This window comes from Spodoptera frugiperda, chromosome 12, assembly GCF_023101765.2.
Source record: "Spodoptera frugiperda isolate SF20-4 chromosome 12, AGI-APGP_CSIRO_Sfru_2.0, whole genome shotgun sequence".
In the NCBI taxonomy this organism is placed as follows: domain Eukaryota; kingdom Metazoa; phylum Arthropoda; class Insecta; order Lepidoptera; family Noctuidae; genus Spodoptera; species Spodoptera frugiperda.
Window position 1 is genome coordinate 10,536,686 of NC_064223.1, and position 15,052 is coordinate 10,551,737.

The 15,052-nt window shown below is 35.3% G+C and overlaps 5 protein-coding genes across 15 annotated transcripts; 2 read left to right on the forward strand and 3 right to left on the reverse strand.

Annotated features, from left to right (window-relative positions):
* Window positions 1-20: 20 nt before the first annotated feature.
* LOC118262573 (single-pass membrane and coiled-coil domain-containing protein 4) lies at window positions 21-819 on the reverse strand. Its single transcript, XM_035574055.2, has 2 exons — window positions 651-819; window positions 21-503 (listed from the first exon to the last, which is right to left on the reverse strand). Exon 2 carries the CDS (start codon window positions 494-496, stop codon window positions 314-316), a length of 183 nt encoding a protein of 60 aa, XP_035429948.1. The 5' UTR covers window positions 497-503; window positions 651-819; the 3' UTR covers window positions 21-313.
* A 639-nt stretch (window positions 820-1,458) lies between these two features.
* LOC118262791 (polyisoprenoid diphosphate/phosphate phosphohydrolase PLPP6) lies at window positions 1,459-4,832 on the reverse strand. 10 transcript variants are annotated; one of them, XM_035574394.2, is made up of 5 exons: window positions 4,696-4,766; window positions 4,261-4,319; window positions 3,369-3,521; window positions 2,942-3,041; window positions 1,459-2,280 (listed from the first exon to the last, which is right to left on the reverse strand). In XM_035574394.2, exons 2-5 carry the CDS (start codon window positions 4,267-4,269, stop codon window positions 1,889-1,891), a joined length of 654 nt encoding a protein of 217 aa, XP_035430287.1. In that variant the 5' UTR covers window positions 4,270-4,319; window positions 4,696-4,766; the 3' UTR covers window positions 1,459-1,888. The 10 variants fall into 10 exon arrangements, with proteins under 10 accessions (XP_035430287.1, XP_035430288.1, XP_035430290.1 ...); XM_035574395.2 differs by having other exon boundaries at window positions 4,261-4,282; window positions 4,594-4,734; XM_035574397.2 differs by having other exon boundaries at window positions 4,261-4,282; window positions 4,696-4,714.
* A 459-nt stretch (window positions 4,833-5,291) lies between these two features.
* On the forward strand, window positions 5,292-6,333 carry LOC118262793 (uncharacterized). The gene is made up of 3 exons (XM_035574400.2): window positions 5,292-5,631; window positions 5,857-6,027; window positions 6,137-6,333. The coding sequence occupies exons 1-3, from the start codon at window positions 5,488-5,490 to the stop codon at window positions 6,275-6,277; spliced, it is 456 nt and encodes a 151-aa protein (XP_035430293.2). The 5' UTR covers window positions 5,292-5,487; the 3' UTR covers window positions 6,278-6,333.
* A 228-nt stretch (window positions 6,334-6,561) lies between these two features.
* Window positions 6,562-8,593, forward strand: LOC118262859 (60S ribosomal protein L10a-like). Of its 2 annotated transcripts, none has more exons than XM_035574491.2 (5): window positions 6,562-6,711; window positions 6,890-7,045; window positions 7,461-7,616; window positions 7,923-8,088; window positions 8,393-8,593. In XM_035574491.2, the coding sequence occupies exons 1-5, from the start codon at window positions 6,707-6,709 to the stop codon at window positions 8,561-8,563; spliced, it is 654 nt and encodes a 217-aa protein (XP_035430384.1). In that variant the 5' UTR covers window positions 6,562-6,706; the 3' UTR covers window positions 8,564-8,593. The 2 variants fall into 2 exon arrangements, with proteins under 2 accessions (XP_035430384.1, XP_050553729.1); XM_050697772.1 differs by lacking the exon at window positions 6,562-6,711 and adding an exon at window positions 6,719-6,785.
* Window positions 8,594-10,582: 1,989 nt separating this feature from the next.
* On the reverse strand, window positions 10,583-14,938 carry LOC118262539 (Fanconi anemia group D2 protein). The gene has a single exon (XM_035573994.2). The coding sequence runs from the start codon at window positions 14,794-14,796 to the stop codon at window positions 10,765-10,767; it is 4,032 nt and encodes a 1,343-aa protein (XP_035429887.2). The 5' UTR covers window positions 14,797-14,938; the 3' UTR covers window positions 10,583-10,764.
* Between the last annotated feature and the right edge of the window lie 114 nt (window positions 14,939-15,052).

Sequence of the window (15,052 nt, forward strand, 5' to 3'; positions counted from 1 at the left end):
TGGTGAATGAAACAAAGTAATATAATTTTATCACTTTATTCTTATATTTACATTAATTTTGTCATAATAGAGAAAATAAATTATAGAGATAGAGAATAGAGAAAATAAATTAAAGATGATATGTGGACGAATAACGCGGAATGTTTCAACACATTTAAATATTTTATAAATACAGTGTCAATAAATACTCAGCACATAGAATATACTTGAGCTCACAACCTTAAGATACTTTAAATAAATTTCCCCAAACCACTATAAACTCATGGTTTTATAATAACTATTTACAATTTTCACACCTTAATATCTAGTTATGTTACGCGTACTGCATCGACGTCGGCCTGGTTTTTAGATACACGTATACGCAAATTAACAGAAATATTACCGCGAAAGTAGGTAAAACAACTGTGTGTATCTGCTGGCGCATTTTTGCAAACTCCTGCTTTCTCTCCCGCTTTTGTCTGGCGGTTTCTTTCACTGCACCTTTAAGCTTCCTCATGATTGTGCTGGAAATAAAATCACACATAGAATATTGTAGAACTTTGCCACGTCCAATTACATATCAATATGTAATGTTATCAGACCATACGTCCAAAACAAAAACATTGGTTTATCAGATAAAAGTTAATAATCAACGATATATCAACAGCTACCTTTAAATGAAGATACTCGATTAAGAACTTCTTAATTTAATATGTGAATTATTTTTCATACGATACTATAAAAATTTAGCCGAAAACACACGTCACACCGCAAGACGTCAGTGTGATAGATTGGGTTTGGAGTTTGGGTTATTGTAATTTTGACACTGACAGTTTGACAGAAAAATATAATTTTGACATTGTTTGACACCACAGGACGATGCTATTGGTTTACAAATAATACCCTAAAAATAAGAAAACAAGATTAAAATAATTTATTCTGAACGCTCCTATAAAAAAATCATTTTACTTGGAAGCGGATCTTTCAAATTCAATCGTTTTTTTTAGTTAAAAATAATATTCTGTCGTTGTTTTTATGTAGTTCCGTGCACTTATAACGACAAATTTTCCACAATCGGTATATCGGTCCTTACCTAAGTTTGTATGGCACCCACTGGCTTGCTTGCACTGATAATAGCAACACAAATACGTTAAAAAAAGGGGGGCAACAACCACAACAAACGTTATTTTTTCACTAAATTTGGGCGGTTTATTCGTTACTTGTGTTGGTACTATTTTTTTAAGACCTAACACTAGGAATTAGGATTACCTACTCCCTCATCATCATTATCACCCAGCCTAGAAAGATTTTTATATCACACAGAAAATCCGTACGGGAATGGAACCGGCGACACGATTAGCAGCAACTCAATGCCTAACTGTTGTCGCCAATATTGTTTGCTTCTTTGCTACATTGCATTTAAAACCATGGATATGAAAAATAGATCGATTGATCAGTTGATAAAAAAACAAAACTGTATATTAGCTAATCACATTTATTCATTACATGAATATGTATATTATAAGCTCACTCCTTTAACTTAAACACACGGTTATCAGATATTTAAAAAATTAGTTCTAGTTCTACTATTCTACTTATATAATAATGTAGGTAAATCCTCATCACAGGTATCGAAATGTGTTAGGTATATTAGGTAATTATGACAATAACATATTTTACGTAATATAAAGATGCAAAACACATTTATAAATAATTTAGGTATTCGATTTTATTAATTCATAGTAAACATCTTGAATTTGGTGTTAAAACAATCCATAAATATTTTTTATTATTAGACATAAAATAGAAAGTGTAGCCATATTAAAAGCTTTGACCTTGATTATTTGGTTTTGATCATAGCATTATAGATCTAAGGGATTTTATTTAAAAGTAGGACTAAGAAATACAATCACACATGATATTCTCCTCCATCAACTTTCTCATCAGATAAGGAACTTATGACATAGGCACAGGTGCTTTGGGACAGCCACAGCACATACATTAGTAAACCTTCTTGGATGCCGATCACCATGCCACACAATACATCCAGGATGTAGTGCCTTTCAGCCAGCACTCTCGTGAGGGACACCGTAGTCACCCACGCAAGAAGAGGTGGGAGACAGAAGATAGGTATTTCATTAAATATAAGTATGGTGGCCACCATACAGGCTCTACTAGCATGTCCAGACGGGAAGGAGAACTTGTCCGGTCCAACTTCAAGCAGCTTGTTCATAGGCACGGGTCGCCGACGACGGACAAATGCCTTCAGTACTGCTATAACTATGATGTCCAAGATGAGCGCTGGAGAAAATATGAAAAAAATAAAATTAGAATTTATTAATTAGAAAATAGCTACAAAAACAATGAAATAATCCTGGGCCTGGGTTAGCCAGTAAACTATGAAACAAAGTCAATCAGTTATTGCAGAATTAATTCAGGAATATAATTACATTTTTCATTTCATTACACACTCATAATACAGGATTTCTCTGTAAACCTACAATTAATTTTATCCTTCCTAAAGTCTAAAAATAATACGAAATGACCTTAACATTCTAATATAAATAGAATGGGATGTCACCTTGAGAATACAAAATTTTATGAGTAAGTCTTATATTTACTTGTAGGTGGAACAAGCTAAATAATTGTGTACTGATTCATCAATAGGTAGAAAAAATCGATGAATATGTATAATAAATATAAATATAGCATAAAACTGTCGCTTAGAATAATTAGCTTTGCAACCTAACATTTAACCCGCTGCATTGCCATCGAATTTTAAAATAATAACAAGTTACAAAACTTACAAAACTTTCTGCAAGTTTTTGAGTTTATCACATCCCAGACATGACAGAGAACTTTAAATTTCATAACAATTATGTTAAGATTTATTTATCTAAGATAAGAGATGCGTTTTAAAACAAAGATGTGAAGTTTACAACACATTTAAATGTCAACATACCTATGAGCATATTAACTTGCAACTGATAGAGGTCTGGCTTGTTAAATAGCCAGATAAACGTGAGCCAGGCAGCCAACCACACGATCCCATGGCAAGACACCTGCAAACAAAGAGAGATAACAATAATACACACATTTCTAAAACTTGTACAAAATACAAGTAATGTAATGGAAATTACACTTCTAAATGAAGTAATTTAATATTATAGTGAAATGCAAAGTTTTGCTATCAAGTTACCATTGGTTGCATGTTGCCTTCATTCAAGACAGTCAAGAAGTTTTCTGTTTCATCAACCATTACTTTTATGCACTATATCCTCCCCAATCTGCTGGGCTATGTCATTGTCATGTTTGTTTACAGATCTCTTACAAATATTCTAACTGGAAGAACCCTTAGATATGCTGTAATATTATAAAAAAAGTAATACCTCAAATAATTTAGAATGATTGCGGAGAGATCTGGTCCATGTAACCCTTGTTGCGGACTCAACAAGTTTCTTTGTGAGCTGTACATCATTCTGCAGTATTTTCTTCAACATTGGTGGTACGTTCCTCTTGGACTGGCTGTCACTACCAATTAACTGAAAATATTAATTAAGATATAAATTAATGATTAGACATTATAAGAATACTATAAAGAATTTCAAATATAGTATGGATTTTTTTGCAAAAGAATCTCTCTAATACAAATAAAACTAATTTCTAAAGGATAGATTTCATAGTAATTGGGTTTGATTTCATTGTAAACATTTAACATTTATTACTATTTTTATACAGCTGGGTAATTAATTAGATCCAATGCTTTTCCTGTACATGTTGTTGTATGATTATTATGGCTAATAGCAAGCTTGTGGATTAAATTCCTGATGGCAGTAAAGCAGGCAATGCATACATTCTAAATATGGATATGCCAGTAGCATAGGAATAACAGTAGTAGTGCGACAGAAAAAGGATAATGTCATTAAGAGCCCAATTTCATTGCCACGTCTAGAGCAGCCTGGCAAGTCACCAAAACAAACACCAGAGCTGTCAGTTGCAAATGAACATTACACTGAATTCTTTTGCTGTACATCCAAAGTGAAAAATAGTCAATAGTCGCGCAACTGGTTGCAGTAGGTGCAGTGCTACATAGTGAGATACTGTAGTGGTTGTGCGAATGATTTAGTCGCCGACAACGTTTACACTAGCTTTTTTTACCACCATTACATACAACTGTATCCTTATTCTGTTTGTTACCGGCCTGGCTAAGACCAGCGTTCACGGTGTCCTAATGAAACAGGGCTCCTAATACAATACGCATGCGTAAGTGTCGTGTCTTACCTCCTCCATGCTGCCGTGTATTCTACGGGAAGGGAGATTTTCAATAAATTAGTGCACACCTGTACAAACGTAAGCGATAACTACAATAGAGATTGCAAAACAAATGTATAAATATGGGCAAATAAATAGAAGTATGGAGAGGTATATACATTCAATAACAAAACTTTAATTATTTATCTTACTTGACACTTTTGTGTGTCACACCGGCAAATATTAATGTGTTTAAAATAATGGTTAGCCAACTCTTCACTACTTATTTGATATTGTATTCCATTCTTGTTAAATGACGTCATAGTAAGATGCACAGAGCATACAAATATGATGACGAACTACCTGCAAGCAATCAGCCAATCAATGTAAATCACTAGGTTCCGATTCACAGACTGAAGATGAAAATAAATAAGAAAAAATAAGTAATGTACAAAAAATGCACACCTGTCGTGTCAGCTAGTGTTGCACTTGCCCAGCCTGCCCACCCAATTGGAATGATGAATGAACCATAACAATATCGTTTTACCGGTTTTCTGATGCAATTGAATGACACAACATAAAAGGAACAAAAGTTCAACTATCGTCCAGATTGGCGCTCGTGTAGTAGGTACCTATATTTTGAAAAGACTTTCATGGACTGAGAATGGCAGGGCGAAATACAACGTAAACGTTGTTTTCTCGCTGGTTGCTGTAGGACCGTGCTATCACTCCAGTTGAGTTGACCCATTCGTGCCGATGCCGAAGCATATTATCTCTCTGAAGATGCGTGATATTTGGTTTAGACCGGGACTTTATGAATTGGGCAATTTTATAGATTTTACGTACTCGAATTTTAATATTATGCTCTTTCCAAATTTCAATTTTGCCACATCATACCTACATATGTCATGCTCGGGCCGCTATTTTTCCAAAACTCCCCGAAAACTTTCCATGCAAAAATTACCAAATGACTAAACATAAGTCATAACGTTTTTTAATTTAATCATTCTGATTCCTACCATGGTGGTAATTTACCACTTTTTAGTTGGTTATTTTTTTATTTTTGTGGAACGTTAGTATAGTAACGCATTCCTTTGGCCCAAAGACAGACGCTTTAATTTTTTAGTTTTTGAAATATCTGTCATTTTATATTTGCTGTCACAGCTATTTATTTCATAATATTTATTATTAAAATATACCGGTTCATACCGTTTAATAAAATTTTCGATACTTTTGACAAACTATTTCTTTGTAATCATGGAGTTCTTTGGAATTACTATGTATGGTCCCCAGAATTATATCCACGATGTAATGATAGACCAATATAAAGAACCAATGATTAAAGAAGAAGTACAACCTTTAATGGAAAGAGTAAAACAGTATTCCACTCTTCCTAAAACGGTAACTAATACTTTACTTTTACGATATATTATGTCAACAGACATGTAATAATGAAATTTTTGATAAGACCACTATCCAGACCCAAACCAAAAATTTGTGGATCAAACAAAGAGTTGCTCCGTGCGGAAGTCGAACCCATTATTAGTTTGTTACAGTACAGGTTGAATCAGGATGATTGATCTTCTTTTTTACAACCATTTTTAATTTTTTACACTTGTTGAACAGATACAACGTCCGGATGCAGATGTGATTCGATTTATAGATGTTTATATGGGAAGAGTAAATGGCTTTGCTTACGGTTCTATGGAAAGATTTGTGAGAATGAAACGTAAAGGAGTTATAAAACCGCCTTTTCCTTGTGATATGTATAGATTTCCGCCAACCACCTTTCAAGAAGTAGGTACTCGTTCTCGTACTCACTGACCACATCACCACACTACCTCGTAAGTTTAAAAAATAGCTTTATTGTAATAGCGCTTTTGCTACTTACAAAAAATAATTTCAGGTCGGTTGGTGGCAACATGATCCAGCTCTATTGAAATCGGATTGGTACGTAACATATCCAAGGTTCCCTCAACCTGCATCACCGAATACTTTGATTTTGGATAAAGTGCGCAAAAATAATAAATACGCAACTCTGTTTTGATTCTGATCAGGTTTTATTGTTTCATGAAATAAAATTATATATTTATGATTTAATAACTGGTTGGTGTTATTTATTGCTAATGTTCGACATAATAAAGGTACTAGATTAGATACAGTTCGTTAAAAAGTGCAGAATAAAAAATGTACTTAAACTAATTAGTATTAAACTAAATCACAAACTTGTGATTGTGGAAAATATTGTATTTAAGTCGTGTAAATTTTAATTGTAGCGAATAATAGTATATTGAATTTTTATCGTCAATTAGTAAGTATTTCGTTTACTAAAAGTCAACTATTAACTGACAGTTACTAAAAATATCGACTAATATTTGTAGCATCACTAGTTGAAAGCTAATACAGCTCAAACGTCAAAGTCAAAAATCTTTCTTTCAGTTCATTGACAACGTGAAGAGAGGACAACTCTTCCACCATGTCGTAAGTAATCTTTAATTATTTTATAAATCGATAACTCTTTCTGATACACGTGTGCCACGTTCTACATTTAAGATGTAAATCTACAAATACCATATATTATTTTTTCGTTTGATGTCGTACTTAGCAAAATTTTAATCACTACCTGTAAGATGTTTCATGTGTAAATTCTATGTTTTAGGTCTAAGGTATCGCGTGATACGCTTTACGAGTGCGTAAATGCCGTCCTCCAGGCATCGAAGGACAAGAAACGTAACTTCTTGGAGACAGTGGAACTCCAAATTGGTCTGAAGAACTATGACCCCCAGAAGGACAAGCGTTTCTCAGGCACCGTCAAGTACGTTTACCTGGAAAGAGCATTTTAGTGGGATGTGTTTTGTTTATAGCCCCACCAAGATGAATCTGGACAGGGAGTCGGTGAAAACCGACGGGACTCGACCCAGAGTCTTAAAATATCGGGTAGGAAGGCTTCGGCCTTCCGATTTAGGTTAAGACGATGAAAACATGGCCTCAGGTATGCCTTAGGATTTAAGAACCATTGAGTAGTTTAAAGTGTAACTTTTTATCTTGTGTGGGGATCAACAGGATATGATTATCGGCAACCATACCCAATAATTTAATTGAATGATGTTCAAAATTGCATGTATTATCTGTTGATATTGATGAAGATTTACACTACTGACCATGATGATTAAAATTTTAATTTTTACACCATGTGGTTGACCATAATTAATAATCGAGGTACATTTCAGGTTGAAGTACATTCCCCGCCCCAAGATGCAAGTGTGCGTGCTTGGAGACCAACAGCACTGTGACGAGGCTAAGAGTCTGACTGTACCCTGCATGGATGCTGAGGCACTCAAAAAACTGAACAAGAACAAGAAGCTTGTCAAGAAACTAGCAAAGAAGTGAGTATTGCACATATAACACCAAGTATTATTGAGATTTACATGTTGTATGAGGGTATTTGACCTGATCAATTCAGTTTCCTAATAACTATCATGAGACATACTAAATTAACCAAAAATTACTGTTTACTCATGTAAATTAATGGAAAAAAGCTCTATTAGATTCTGTTTTTTATTAAAAATGTTTCAAATGTGGGGTATTTACAATTTAACCCTCAAATCAATTTGCAACCATCAATTTAAGAGTACCTAGCCAACATTTAGGGCCTATTAAGTACATGCTAATGTAAATGCTATCTCTTTCAGGTATGATGCCTTCCTTGCGTCAGAATCCCTCATCAAGCAGATCCCACGTCTGTTGGGTCCCGGTCTGAACAAGGCTGGTAAATTCCCTGGTCTCCTCTCCCACCAGGAGTCCATGACACAGAAGATTGATGAAGTCAAAGCGACCATCAAGTTCCAGATGAAGAAGGTATGTCATTGTTTGTTTGCTTTTTTTTTTTAAATAGTACACTCTTTTACAAAGATAGATTATCATTTAGATTATATATTAGTGAAAATAAGTCAATTTGTTGTAATAATACAACAGTGGATATTTAAAATTTCAGTTTGATTGTAACTGCATATTACCAAACATCAATCTAAAATCTAATGTCTAATCTAATAGCTTTAACAAATTTAAAGTTGCTCTTCTACAACTTATATATTTTGTATTGTATAATTATAATTCAATTATAAATATTTGCTAATCATGTAAATAATTCTGTCTATTCCAGGTATTGTGCCTGTCTGTGGCTGTAGGCCATGTGGACATGACCCCTGATGAGCTTGCACAGAACGTGCACTTGTCAATCAACTTCCTGGTGTCCCTGCTCAAGAAGCACTGGCAAAACGTGCGCTCCCTGCATATGAAGTCCACCATGGGCCCACCCCAGAGATTGTACTAAGCCTGTATCAATAAACTTGACTTAACTGTATATATTTCTTTTATTTTACGAATGTCTACAGTGTCACCTTATAGCAAGCAATTATCATCACCTATGGACACACAACACTGACATATGGCAGATGACTAATTTTTATTTTAACCGATTCCGTGCGGAAGTCTTTTTAGCAATCTTTAGTGCCTGGCGTCAAACAAAAATTCTGTGATGCCTCTGAGGCACCAAGCGCCAGAAAGTTTGATGATTCCCCTGGGGAATCATCCGCCATGAATTGTCACTTTTAGCTTGTTTTCGTGTTTCTACTTGCTAAAATAATCATTTGACATTGTGTATCTAACGTAGGCAGTCAGTAAATTCGTTCAGTGCGTTTAAAAGTGACGATCTGTGTGTTTTTATGGAAATGGAAGGTAAGTGACTAATTTATATTAGGGGTCGTAAACCTTTTTGCATTATTTCATGGATTTATTTATTCAAGTTATATGTTTATAAGTTTTATGTTTACTAAGGGCAGCAAGACAGAAGTGCGGGGCCCCGCCGCCCCGGCCGGGGTGAAATAGTTATGCACCGCACAGTTAGTATGAAAAACTAGCGGGACAAAATTATTTTGTACCAATACCAGAGCAAAGCAGCTTGTCTTGATTCTTTGGCGTTAGAAGGATCATTTAAGACATGTCCTAAATTGACTTTTGTCCGTCTAGTTTATCAAAATATTATACTGTGCGCCGGCGCAAACAATTATGAACGGCGTAGTTTTAAACAATAATCAACCGTATACGCAAGGAAATACGGTACTACGTAGGCGAAGGGCCGGCGAACAGCGCACTCTTTGTACGTTTTTAGGCAACAATGAACCTTATGACAAAAGCATTTGATTTTTGAGAAACATTCCAGAAAGTGGGCTGTTAGAATTATAATCAATAATAAAATGTGTCGGCAACTTGGTTTACAACCCCTGATGTCAGCTAATTTGCGAAATTACTTAAAACGAACACTGTGGGCATGATAAAGGTGACAAATAAAGACACTTTTATTCAGGGGGCTTTTTTGACGAATGTCGTTTAAGCCGAGTTTTGTATGATTTAGTTTTGTATCCTCTCGGGCACCATACGCCATACGCAATAGATTTACATGGTGCCTGTGCGGCATCATCCGCACGGAAACGGTTAATGTTCATCTGATAGATATTAAAACAATACACAATTACTTCCTTACATTAGAAAAGTATTTTCGACGATCCGAAATTATTTTATACTAAGCAGTTTGATAAGTTCAATCCCTTCCACAGATGCATGAAGTTAGTATTTCACAAATTACGAGGGGTATCCTTTTTCCAGTGGCGGCTGCTGACATTCGATTTGTCATCTGGCCCGGTAAACATATCACCGAGCCAGTATAACCTATTTGTCCCACGTGCTATGGTACCAGACCAAGTCACAGGTCTAGATAGGATCACTACCTGCAGTTTACGAAACATAATGCTGCTGTACAATGAACCTACACCCACTTTTCACCACTTGTGTTATTAAGTCCCATGTATTGTAATGTAAGCCTGCCATATCTTGGACACAACTCCAGACTCCGTGCTACTACTGAGAAATTTTCGAAAACTGTTAAAAGCCCAGTAATACTTTGCTCGACCGTGGAATCGAACCCAAATCACCTTGCCCAGCAGTCATACTTGCGACCACTCGACCAATGAGGCAGTTTGTAACGGCAAAGACCTGGTTCACCACTCTCATAATTTTATAAGTAGGTAGTCTCGATTTTAACTAAAAAGTTAGTAGTTCATATCATCAAATTATTTTCATGTTCTTACCTCGTTATTAAAAAAGGAGTAAGGGTCGGTTCATATCTGACGTAAAATACGTCGAGCGTATCATCGGTTGAGTGTGAACGGTCAACTGTTTTTCTATACATTTGTCTGTTCTGGCGTTACGCGACCGATAATACGCGACGCATGTTCCGTCAAATATGAACCGACCCTCAATTGTTGTGGTTCAGAACAATAAAATAAAATACGAATTTAGGAAAAGTACACTTATTTATTTAATTCAAAATACACGTCATACATTTGTTTCTTAAGATTATATGGAGAATAATAAAATTATAATACTATGGCACCACTTTGGCTCAGTTACGTTATCAGTCATTCATGTGGTGAGCACAGTGCCTGGTTAAAAAATCTTCCTCGATTAACGAGACCGTCATACAATGTCACTTACACTTCTAGAATCAGGATTTAGCATTTCATCGTCTGAGTCGTCACTATCTTCATCTTCAGGCAACTGTTCATCGCAATCTTCTACAGAGTCATCGCTTGCAATACTTTGTTGAGACGCAATAACTTCTCCATGAATATCTTTGTTCTTGAGGTTTCCCATCCAAAAAGCCTCTGAACACTTATTCGCAGCTAATACAGCTTTTACTTTATAAATCAAAGTTTCGAGAAGTTGTCTCGTATGTGGGACCTTACTCATCAGTACAGTATCTTTCTTCAGTCTTGAATGGCAACATAATGTTTGCAAAAATCTCGTGGACTGCTGAAGAATTTTAAGAATTTCCAAAATTTCTTGGTTTTCGCTTTTAAATTGAATTTCCAAAATAGGAATTCCTTGTGATATGAAAAGTTTTAGAACTGGTAACGATTTCTTAAAGAACGCAGTCAAATTATTTCTGTTTTCGAGGACTTTTGCAATATCAGACATGTGTTTCAATATAGTAGCTACTTCTTTCCACAATTGCACATGCTCAGAGTTAGTCATACCTTTCTCTAAACCAGCTTTAGTTGCATCATGAAGTGCAGAGCCCAGGTTTCTGTACAATATGGGGAAATTGCTTTTGTTTATGCACTTGAAAGTGTTTAAAGTATTTTTATTACTTTTGAGCAACTTTATATCTTCTGATAGCTGCAGAGTCAAATTTTTCAGTGCTAACACTTCTTTATTTTTGAAGTAAATAGATGCCAAAAGATCTACGCTTTGGTTGTAAAGTAATCCCTTTTCTAATATTCCTTCAGGAGTTTTCCACTGCCGCGATAAGAAATTCTCAGCTAGTGTCTTTAAAATGTTGAGTATAACTCGGCTATCAGAATGGATTTCTATACTTTTCAAAAACTCTATGAGAGATATTGCAGTAGACATTTGTAAACAATATTTTTCATATTTCTGCAGATTCTGAGCAACAGTGATTAGAAGGTCTCTTGTAGTCACTGTATCATCACTTGTGTTTGCTAGAGTACTCAGAGAACTCTTCAGTAAAGGACCATGAACAATTTGTTTAAAACCTACCCATTTAAAATATATAGTGAAGAAATTGAAGATGCACTCCAAGCAAGTGATTAGATTGAGTAAATCAAGTGTGTATGCAACTTCATTTTCGTCTTGAGTTCCAATACATTTATCCATCGATAAAGTTACGAATTTCAAATGTTCTACCATTTGTGGCAGTACTTCTTTAACAGTGGCGGCGCATTTTTCAGCTTCGTAAGCATCATACACCACACTGTGTTGGTTCGATAGAAATGTTGTTCTTTTAAATTTGGATAACAACACTTTCTCTATGTTAGTGTTTAGACTTTTTAACAAAAATATCAGAGTTTTTACTGTAAGTTCCGATGTTGATGCTTTGTCCTCAGTCATTTCAGTTTTGAGTAAATGTATTATATTTATATTAAACTGTCTGCCTGGTATATTGTGACTCAGTTCTAGACTACTTTTGACGGAGGCATTGTTTTGTGTGGCTTGAGACCTGGCAGTTTGTGGTAGCACACTATCATCTTGGCCGGGCTTCTTTGTTGATCCTTTCTGTTTACTAGTTTGTGCTTTTATGGATTTCACCTCATGTTGTTCACCAGTATATTTATTAACGTTAAAAGTACAAATAGGTGGTTTATAAGAAATCTTACTTCTGATAAGAATTTCTTTAACAGTTGTTTCCAACTCCTCAAGCTGTACTATTCTTTTTAATATCTTTAAGTCCAATTCTCTATCATTTTGAGTTGCAAAAGCATTGATTAATTCGATAAACCAATTTATACAATGAACTAAGCAATCTAAAATGTTACTAATTTTTACTGAGTCCATATCTTCAATTAAGTCTATGTCAAACTTTGGCATAACAATGGGGCATCCTAATAGAGCATCTATGCTTGATAAACTGCCGTCATATTGCCTATAATGCAATGTTTGGACAAGTTGAAAGAGGGGAGACAAGATGCCAATGTACACTTCAGACTTGGAGCTCAAAGTTAAGCCAGCAATGTTAATAGCAATCAACTCATCAATTTCACCCTCTGTGTTAAGACAGTATTGCATACTTAACTTCAAATCATTAATTTTATCAACTTCGATTGAGTCCACAATAAAGTTTTGTTGTAAATCATTGGTCACCGCTTCAGTAAGCCATAACAAAGCTTTCTTATTTGAGAGTGATGCTTTCAATACTACTTTCGACAATTCATCATAAAAGAAAGCAGTCATGTCTGGGTATTGTTTAGTGCTTTGGCTTAATAGTTCTACTATTTGTGCTGTATCACGGGCATTACTTTCTAGATCAGTAGACAGGGTAGTGCGATTGCCGTGCTGGTCATATTGCACGACGACACTTGTGTTTTCATACAGTAGGTACTTAACTGCATAGACTCCCGCCAGAATGCCCTGAACTTTTATTCGTGGATTAGAAGATCCTAATTCTTTTCTAATTATCATATGGAGGTCATCTCTTATCATTGAGTCTCTAACAGAATAGGCTAATGCACATAGCACATTCATCACAGCTCTTACTTCATCCAGAGACATAGTATCCAATCTGTCTAGCAGCGTCAGCATTTGAACACTTTGTGATCTCAAAAGAGCAAATTCATGGCGAAAAGTATTATCTAAAATAACGAGAGTCTTCATAACACACTGCTTGGAGTCAAGCCCCAACTGTAGTAATGCTGCAACAGCTATCTCACGACAATCATTTAAATATTTTAACATGTGAGTGTATATACGACCAGCAAATACATCCAGACCGCTAGATGGGTCAGCATTTGTTTTTAACAGTGAATTAGTAAGATCAATTAAATGTTTCAAATATTCCCTTAGTATTGGTGTGAAATGAATGAAGACTTGGTCCAATAACTCCATTTTGAGAATATTCAATTTGACTTGTTTTCTAATTAAGTTTTCTACTTGTTTTCGTTTGTCATCTGTTGTTGAATATGCAATGAGTAAAACAATAAAATCAATAGGCTTGTAGGATGTAGACTCTTTACATAGAGATATTGCTTTTAACCATGAATTACTGATGACTTTAGATGAAACCATAGAATTCCTTATAGCTGTAGCAGTGAGTACCTGGCTTGTGGTTCTCTCATCATGATTCATAGACATAGTCCATCCTAGAGCATTTCTCAAGCCTTGCACTGTTTCCAAATAAGAAGCGTCACTCATTTTGCCAGGCATTAACAGGAATTTAACATAATTAGGGAAATTAATACATCTGGAGAGACTTGATAAGAGATTCAGTGATTTTTGCTGTAACCTGACATACTGCTCGTCAGATAAACATAAGTAGGAAAGACAATCTAATATAGCAGGTATCAAATCCCGATCTTCACTCAGAATTCTGCTCATTTCATTAGCAACATTGTCATGCTCTTGATCTCCAATTATATCAGGTATTGCCGTTATTATCTCCAGTTTTACCATTTTCTCTGAAGCAACATCTAAGAGGTTTATTAGATGAGTGGATATCTTATCTGGTGTTACAATACTGTCCAGAGAGGAGAAGCATTTAAGTATCATCCGTATCCAGGGTCCACACTTGGATTCAGCGGCCAAATCAATTGCTTTTTCAAATATGTAATCACTTACTTTGTTCTGGATGGCTGGGACACTAAGTAGTATCTTAATGACGCTGTCGCTCACAAGGTGCTCTTCCGCACTGTCTCCGGTAATCCTCAAAATATTAGGGTACAGGTAATGTTTGAATACTTCTAAATCTTTACACTCTTCCTCTAAATTCATAAAAAAGTCAGTCAAGTTTCTTGGGTAATCAAAATGCTTTTCAAGATTTTTTTTTATATTACGGATGATTTGTATGGTGTCATAGGAAGCTGTACATTTTTCCGGAGGGTGTTTCAAAATTAGCCCGCTTTCTCGCAAAGACACATGAAAATACGTGCTACTTACATCTATTGCTTTAGATTTCTTGTTCGGGCTTGTATTATCAGATGTAACTCTTTTAGACATGTTTGAGTTTTGTATCAGCCTGTTACAGTTCCCGAATTTAATACACTCTTTGTTTACAACTGCGCGTCCTCGCCACTTGTTTGAACTTGAACAGTTTTTGAGAACTGTCAACACTGTCAATTTAGAAGCCTATTATAATCCGTCACATATAGAATGATCTCTGTAACAGCTGTCAATAAAATCACGCATGCGGCCATAGATGAATAAGTACTGACGTACACATTCTCGACTCCCGAAATTGGAAATGGTAATTTTT

Bases quoted from the DNA above. Each gene is read 5' to 3' on its own strand.
- LOC118262859 (XM_035574491.2), top strand. The intron at 7,046-7,460 runs GTACGTTTACCT...GGTACATTTCAG, and splicing joins CGTTTCTCAGGCACCGTCAA to GTTGAAGTACATTCCCCGCC. The intron at 8,089-8,392 runs GTATGTCATTGT...TGTCTATTCCAG, and splicing joins TCAAGTTCCAGATGAAGAAG to GTATTGTGCCTGTCTGTGGC.
- LOC118262573 (XM_035574055.2), bottom strand. From the start codon at position 496: ATGAGGAAGCTTAAAGGTGCAGTGAAAGAAACCGCCAGACAAAAGCGG.
- LOC118262791 (XM_035574390.2), bottom strand. From the start codon at position 4,553: ATGACGTCATTTAACAAGAATGGAATACAATATCAAATAAGTAGTGAA. The intron at 3,522-4,442 runs GTAAGATAAATA...TAATATTTTCAG, and splicing joins GTGACACACAAAAGTGTCAA to TTAATTGGTAGTGACAGCCA. The intron at 2,281-2,941 runs GTATGTTGACAT...TATTTTCTCCAG, and splicing joins GCAAGTTAATATGCTCATAG to CGCTCATCTTGGACATCATA.
- LOC118262793 (XM_035574400.2), top strand. From the start codon at position 5,488: ATGGAGTTCTTTGGAATTACTATGTATGGTCCCCAGAATTATATCCAC. The intron at 5,632-5,856 runs GTAACTAATACT...CTTGTTGAACAG, and splicing joins ATTCCACTCTTCCTAAAACG to ATACAACGTCCGGATGCAGA. The intron at 6,028-6,136 runs GTAGGTACTCGT...AAATAATTTCAG, and splicing joins CGCCAACCACCTTTCAAGAA to GTCGGTTGGTGGCAACATGA.
- LOC118262539 (XM_035573994.2), bottom strand. From the start codon at position 14,796: ATGTCTAAAAGAGTTACATCTGATAATACAAGCCCGAACAAGAAATCT.